Here is a 7,867-nt window from a genome sequence, read left to right on the forward strand (position 1 = left end):
TTATTTTGGCATATGCTCCAGCCTCCATCGCTCTTCCCCTATATAGCCTATAGTAGCCGCAATCCCATTTTGATTTCGAATCTTTTGTCTTGTTTTTTTGGTCTTCCGAGCGCGTACGTACCGTCCCATCGTTACTAAAGCTTATTCATGCCCATGTAGAAATGGGATGCACTTTTTTTATTTTTTTATTTTATTTTATCATGCCCATACCGGATTGTAAAATGCTTACTGCAATCGCCTCGTACAATCGCCGTGCAAACGGATCTGAGGTGGTCAAATAAAAAACGTACCGTTTATCATTAAAAATAAAAACGCATCATTTCGGTCGTTTCAGAACCTCCCCAATCCGACGGCCGACAACTCCTCCATCCCGCAGCAGCATCGCCACCGTCATGCACCTCCAGCAGCTCCACTCAAACAACCCACTGCTTCGCCTGTCTCCGTCGACACCGCTTTCGTCTCTCATAGGTAACACGTTACCATTCAGTATCATACTGAATGGTAACACATCGGTTATGTATTAACTTGTATTTGAACTAGTTTTTGTGTTATTCTATGTACAATAGTGCATATCATTTTAAAACGTTGAAATAGCTAATCATCGCGATTTTAATTCGGATAAATTATATTTTGAACCTCAATATTATTTTATTTAATTTAGTTTGCATAAAAAGTTATTACAAGAAATAACAGATTTCATTATAACTATCGAGTTTTGAAAACTTTTTTTTTTTTTGGGCTTTGTCGGGGTGATTTTGCAGCGAGGTTGATTTTGTTTGCGAGTTTGGTGTGTTCATGCCTCTCATACTGTGCTTTTATTGAAAGTGCCAGAGTCAGACCCTCACCAATCAATACCGCTACTCACCAACATAACATAACGCTAGCATTGTGATAAAAAAAATAAATAAATAAACCATAACGCTAGCATTGGCAACATTAATATATCTACTTCATATATCAATTAATAAAGAAAATTAATATATCTACATTAATTTGAAAAATCAAATTTAGTAAAAAACAATAATGAAATAATTTTAATTAAAAAACAATTTATAATGAAAGGATTTTAATTAAAAATAATAATTTATAATGGAAGGATTTTAATTAACAACATTTCAGTATTAATATGTCAAAGTCAGCAATTTTCAGTATCAATTAAGCGGCGGTAATACGTTAGAGCCAATTTTACGCAATAAAAAAATGTTTGATCATGCTACAGTAACTAACCAAATTTAAAATATCAGATGGAATTACTTTAGCTCAAAGCTCAAAACATTGAGCTTTGACTAGCGCAATATTGATTAATTTTAACACTTTAAGCTATAATTTGATGTACAACTTGCCAGTGCTCTTACGCAATCGATAAAATTTTGTGCCCAGTCCTTGGTTGACATTGTCTCGCGTTTTAATTTGTAATTCTGCACTGATGGGTGGACCTGGACTGCAAACTCGGAAGGGAGACGCTGACGCAGCCCCTTTTGAAATACCAGAATCTCCTAATCATGCTAAATTGAGGGTGTGTGTGGATATTAAAGTGAGTTGAATTGAATTGAGTTGTAATGATAAAATATTATTAAAATATTATTTTTTAATATTATTATTATTTTAAAATTTGAAAAAGTTAAATTGTTTATTATATTTTGTATTAGAATTTGAAAAAGTTATAATGATGAGTTGAGATAAATTTGATAACCAAACGAAGCCTGAGATGCAGCAACACAGAAGACGCCACTGTAGATAAAACCAAGAATAAATTTTCACGATTTGATTTTTCGAGATAAAAATTAAATAAAATATCGTTAAAATATAATTTTTTAATATTAATTTTTTTAAAAAATTAAATTATTTATTATATTTTATATAAAAATTTAAAAAAATTATAATGATTAAATTAGATAAGATAATTTGTATTGTGTGACCAAATAAGACCTCATTCTAATTTGGAATTTTACCATTTGAGAGAGATGAAAGAGAGCATTATGGTTGCTATGCTTCATATACACAGTGACTTTCGTGGTATAGTCGTGGATCGGATCTCCATTTCTAACAAGAGTAGTGCTAGACTACTGCCCAGTATTGACAGCTGGACATGCCACCTAACACAAATTTATCTTCTCATTTTTTTTCAATTTTTTTATTCATATTTTTTTAAAAAATATCAATACACTAATAATTAATTCATTAAGTATTAAGTAAAGAAAAAAATTTAAAAAATAAAATAAAATATATGCATTTTCCTTCTAACAATATCCTGTCAGATTAAAAGCTCCGGTGATGGATTTTCCCTCAGGAGTGCAACGTAAACGATTAGGGCAGCTCAGCCTGCCAACAGTGTGAGTTAGAAATTGGCTTCTTGCAGCCTCGTTATCATGTTCTTAGCAGGACATTCCCAGCAGCTGTAGTCGCTTTAGGAGATGATTCTAAATTGAATGGTAATTTGAGTAAGCCATGCATATGTTTCACTTGTTCTTTCAGAGTTTTAAGCCTCTAGTCTCTACCCTAAAGCTCTATTATGTATGACAACAGTGGGAAAAACAGGCTCGAGCTAATTAGCGAGTTAGCCGCTGGGCCTCATCAAATCCTGAGAAGCCATGGGAATGGAGAAAGGAGATGCCTAGGTAGATGAAATTGCCCTCACCAGACGAGCTCGAGTTCCTTGTGTAAAGAGACTTCCTTGCTTTTACTTACGTCAGGGCTCTCTTATGCATTTAAAGTAAACTTTATATATCCTCATTATGGTAGGCAGTTACTACAATGGACACGGAGCAAGTCCATTCAAAATTTTCACCCACCACATCGTGTAATAATTTTTGCAACTTTCATTTAGGATCAACATCAGCCTCATTAACTGTAACATTGCAACAAAATACGCCATGAGTGTGGAAATACTTAATAAAGGCCAAAACCAAAATGGAATGAAGGTATATCTACGCAACCTTAAGTCTATATGTATAAATACGTAACATACAGAAGGGTGAGAGAGAGAGAGAGAGAGTAAAACAACACCAAAATCAACCTTTAGACTGTCAATTAAACCTGGTTAGCTTGGAACTAGTCACAACCCAGGAATTCACTGCAAAAGACGAGCCCATATAACATTCACATTACACGGTTAGCTCAAGAACCATGCAGGAGACTCAACGAGAATAAAAACAAATAATATGCTTGATAACGCATAGAAAATTGAATTTTAGTGGCTTAGAGCAACCCTTGTCTAACAAAATCACCTCTGTTGGTGATACAGGAAGAGTGTGCATATAACGAGGGCAATTAAAGAGGTGAGATGAATAGAGAAAAATGACCATTCTTAAATCAGCAGAGGCTCATGAAAGGGAGACGCCTGACCGTAAAAAAAGGCTAACAAATTAAGTTTATCAACAGTGACGGTAATAACGTTCGGCAGTTCATGCAGATATTGTGTTATTCTCCTCACTATACTTTTCCAATGACTGTATCTTTCACTTGTAGATCTGAGATATCTAATCTAGACATATGAGAGACAATAATTCTTTTTCCAGTATGCTAAGAATATAGAAAAGTAGTTTCTTAATACAGCATTAGAGATATGAAACTAGAGCTAAACCAAGAAGCTTTATCAAAGAGGAAGAGGAATGCCAGGGAGATAACTTACGTTTTCAGTTTCCACTGGCACGTTCAACAGAAAATGACCTTTGACTTATTTTTCATCACCCTTCAATCCATCCGAATCTGAGTCACTTGCATTGTAACCTAAAAGAAACCAAAAGCTCATCAATTATGGAAGCAAGGCCATACCATACCAATAACAAAGCCAGATAGAGAATACCTGGTTGTTTGTCGCTTATGTTCCAAACTAAAACCCGACTTTTTGAAGCTCTATTAATCCAAGTGTGTCCCTTTATAACCAATGTATAATATATTAATTCAGTCGTCACAAGTTAACAACCAACAAATGAAATAGTACAACTTCCACAATAAAGCAGATAAATAAACACAAGTAAAATTAATCGTAGCTCAGTATTCCAACTACAGGTTAGAAAAACCAGCCTACCCCAAAATCCACTAGGATTCTAAAGAGCATTGTAGAATGCTGATAAATGCTCTCTTGTAATTCAATTTGCCCGACGCTAATCTGCTATTCTTCCCTGCTCGCTGCCCTGCTTCTCTCTTTAAGCTAGCTGCTTTGCTGTACTGTGAGAAGGAAGATGACCCAGCAGGCAACTAATTACGCTCGCTCCACCTATGGAGTTCACCTAAGCCAAACAAAGTATACTCTTGAATTCTCTCTCATTCCATCCTGCGCTACACCTATATCTCCAGGTACCAACTCAATTTGTAGGAATTGAGAGCTGGAGATGAACGAACTTCATCTTGGCTACCAGGGCAAAGATCCTCATAATCGATCCCGTATGTTTGAGAAAAGCCTCTGGCTACTAGCCTGACTTTTTTCTTGAACTTCTTGGAGTCAAGCCTCACTCCTTTTGGCACCGTTACAGATACCAAAATAATTGGAAAAAGCTGGATTCAATTGTCAAATACTCCATCGAAAATAGGACTGACTAGGCATTTAAGCCATAGAACATGGTTTGATCAAACGGTAAAATAAGAACCAATATAACAAACAACTACTAATTCCTATGAGGCTGACACAACCACTTACAACTTGGCATAACTAAAGACCTTCTTCTAAAAAACAACCAAATATGCTAGATAGTATTCAAAATGTCAATTTTCTTTTCATTTTTCTCGACAACAACCACAAAAGATTCTAAAATTGACATTAAACCACAGTATATTAATTTAGAATCCCAACGAAGTGAATGTAATAACGATGATTAGAAACCCAGGAACATGAAATAAAAAAGAAAACAAGAGAGAGAGAGAGAACGAGAGAAATGAGTGTTACATAGGATTCAAATTGCATTGAGCAACAGCTGCAAGAATTTAATGAAAACTAACAAACAAAAATAAGAGATAAGAAGTCGAGGTAGACCTTTCGAGGGTCTCTCGAGACACCGTAGCCACTGTAGTACATCTGGCCGACGAGGACCTGCATAGCGCTATCACCGGCCTTGGCCTCCTTGAGCGCGTCCTGGAACCATCGCTTCGCACAGTCCGAGACGACCTGGGCCAGCGGCATCCGAATTTGACTCTGCTGCCCCTCTGAGCTCTCCATCAACTTTTGCTCTTTTACTCGCTCTGAGTCGACTCGAAACAGCCCGGGTTTCCCTGTCTCTGGGGACGATGCCCGGATCCGTGATATGGATTTCACGCGTTTCGGCGTTTGGAGTCTGGCCAGGGTGATAATTTTGGTCAATTGTTGGAGGCTTGTCGTCGAAGGAAGTGATTTTCCCATTAAACAAACAGAGATACGAGGAGAGGATGAAAATAAAATATTTTTAAAAATTTTAAAAATAAGTCTCACACCTTCGATCCTGTATATTTATTTAAAAATATATCATTTTATTTTTTTATCCGTAAGATAAAAAAAAGTTTTAGGTATATTTATAAGTAAAATAAAATAATATATTTTTAAATAAATATACAAGATGATATAAGATTTATAGATAGCAGGCCTGAAATATTTAATACAGATATGGGGGTGGTGGAAAAGTACGTGTGTATCACTGAATTGGTTTTCTAATCCTGAGTGTACTGGCCCACTGGGTTGGCAGTCTTATGACTCTTATCAGGGTTTAATGGAAGAGCTCTGAGATCTTTGAGGGCCCTATGGGGCCGCTCACCGGTCCGGCCTCCGCCTGGGCTGCTGGAGACGGGGCTCGGTCTGGGCCCAAGTCCGCATTTACCCCATCCGTCCAGCTTAGATTATATATACATAACAAGCCTTTTTTTAGTTTGGTTTTATTTTTTTAAACAAAAATCGTCATTTTATATTTGGTTTTATTTCAAACTCATTTCTCCTCTTTACCCTCACTCTCTCTTCCTCTTTTTGACGTCTGCCGTCGTCGACTCTTTCTCTCTCCCCCCCCCCCCCCCCCCCCCCTCTCGTCCATGGCCTTGCAGCCCCAGGTGTCTCTCTCTACGTTATTTTTTGGATTTTGGTTTTGTTTTTCGATTACTTTTGGGTGGTGGGGGGCTTTGTTTCACCGGACAACCGTGGAGCCAATCCGCCTCCTAGACTCATCTATGGCTGGTTATAAAAAAAAAAGTTTGTGGGTACAAAATTCCAAAATTAAGCTTTAAAATGTAGAAAGATAAATATTTCATACATATACAAACTAAAATTTCTATAACCATACAAAAAATTACAAGTACCGATTAAAGGCTAAAGCAATCAATTCAATCGAAGATAATCAGCAAAACAAAATGTATGAATAAATCAGCTCTACATATCATTGCCTAAACTGAGATAAACTCATGTAGTCAGGCCTATATTCACCCAAGGGCTTTTCAGGAACATAAGAGGCCAAAAAAATATGTAACTGAAACACCATCAATTCCTACTTAATTAGCTAGACAATCAGCCATAAAGTTACTTTCCCTATAAGGTTTATTTATTTATTTATTTATTTTTTTAATTTTTGAAATGAAAGGAATTTCATTGCTCCAATATCAATCAACACATGGTTTGTCTAGTAAAATAACAGACATCACTTCCGGAGGGCCTTCTTCAAGCCAAACAGACTCATTTTCTAAAGACATGCCTAATTTTGCAGCAACATGTCTGCCTTGTAGCCACTAGTTTTAACAAAGCCCAGTTTCCAACTTGCAAAATTACTTTATTGACTCAATTACTACTTTAGTATCTCCCACAATAATCACTTGATTGAGTCCCAATTCATGACAGTTGCAATCCTCTAATTAGAGCATAGCACTCTGCAGAAATTCTGCAGAAAATGCATCACAGACATGAGCTTTTGGAGCAGACAAAACACCCTCGGCCTCACCTCTGTTGTTCCTTAGCACAATACCAATTCCCATTATCTTCTTTCCAGCATCAAAAGCAACATCAAAGTTTAGCTTGTATAATGGATCCATTGGAGGACACCACCCCATATCAGTAGCTTGTTGAGCCTGTCTGCAGTAATAGGTGAAAACTGATGCACCTCATGATAAGCTTCAATATCACTTAATGCTGACCTCATAAGCACAGAGGGACTTATAAAGTTGTTATTAAACACCAGACCATTCCTCCTAACCCAAATTTTGTGAAGAACAGCTACCACCTGATTCAACTCCTTAATCTCCAGTCTGCTATATAACTCATTCCACAACATGTTAAAATCATTATAACCAGTATGCCATTTCTTAACAGGGCTGTCATTTTCTCCCCACACATCCACTGCAGTAGGACAGTTCCAGAGGACATGTATAGTTGTTTCCTCATATTGTTTGCAAACTGGACACAAACCATCTTCAATAATCTGCTTTTGCTTCAGAATAAATTTTGTAACTAGGATATTATTAAGTACTTTCCAAACAAACTATTTAATCATACCAGGAACTTGCAGCTACCATAGCATCCTCCACTGCACATCAACTTCCCCGCCATTGGATGCCTCTCCTTGTTACTGATTCCTCATCAAACAGTCCAAAAATAAGCATTCTTTACTGTAAATACTCCATTTTCAGTCCTTACCCAAAACAATTTGTCATTGACATCTCTCAAACTAATAGGGAAACTACAAATTAACTTGGCCTCTTCTGAACATAAAATTTCTTCAACCAAATCAGCCTTCCACCTATGATTAGTAACATCAATTAAATCTGCCACTTTAGTATTTGGCTCCAACTGGTGCATAGGAGTTTGTATACTATAAGTGGTTGGTTGAGCTAGCCATTTGTCATACAAAACTCTTATACTCTTGCCATCTCCCACCCTCCAAACAGTCCCTTCCTTGACCAAATCTAGAGAGGACCACATACT

The 7,867-nt window shown here is 36.7% G+C and overlaps 1 protein-coding gene across 2 annotated transcripts; it reads right to left on the reverse strand.

The window, feature by feature from the left end:
- Positions 1-2,361: 2,361 nt before the first annotated feature.
- LOC121246578 lies at positions 2,362-5,372 on the reverse strand. 2 transcript variants are annotated; one of them, XR_005937141.1, is made up of 5 exons: positions 4,973-5,372; positions 3,806-3,875; positions 3,632-3,729; positions 3,017-3,073; positions 2,362-2,848 (listed from the first exon to the last, which is right to left on the reverse strand). XR_005937141.1 is itself a non-coding variant. In XM_041144757.1 (4 exons), the coding sequence occupies exons 1-3, from the start codon at positions 5,333-5,335 to the stop codon at positions 3,677-3,679; spliced, it is 486 nt and encodes a 161-aa protein (XP_041000691.1). In that variant the 5' UTR covers positions 5,336-5,372; the 3' UTR covers positions 2,912-3,073; positions 3,632-3,676. The 2 variants fall into 2 exon arrangements, 1 of the variants encoding a protein (XP_041000691.1); XM_041144757.1 differs by lacking the exon at positions 2,362-2,848 and having other exon boundaries at positions 2,912-3,073.
- Positions 5,373-7,867: the final 2,495 nt, after the last annotated feature.

The sequence above is a fragment of the Juglans microcarpa x Juglans regia genome, chromosome 1S (assembly GCF_004785595.1).
Source record: "Juglans microcarpa x Juglans regia isolate MS1-56 chromosome 1S, Jm3101_v1.0, whole genome shotgun sequence".
NCBI classification, from domain to species: domain Eukaryota; kingdom Viridiplantae; phylum Streptophyta; class Magnoliopsida; order Fagales; family Juglandaceae; genus Juglans; species Juglans microcarpa x Juglans regia.

Excerpts from the sequence above, each read along its gene's own strand:
- LOC121246578 (XM_041144757.1), bottom strand. The coding sequence starts at position 5,335 with ATGGGAAAATCACTTCCTTCGACGACAAGCCTCCAACAATTGACCAAA. Across the intron at positions 3,876-4,972 it reads TCTCGAGAGACCCTCGAAAG|GGACACACTTGGATTAATAG; the intron begins GTCTACCTCGAC and ends TTGGTTATAAAG. Across the intron at positions 3,730-3,805 it reads CATAAGCGACAAACAACCAG|GTTACAATGCAAGTGACTCA; the intron begins GTATTCTCTATC and ends GGTTTCTTTTAG.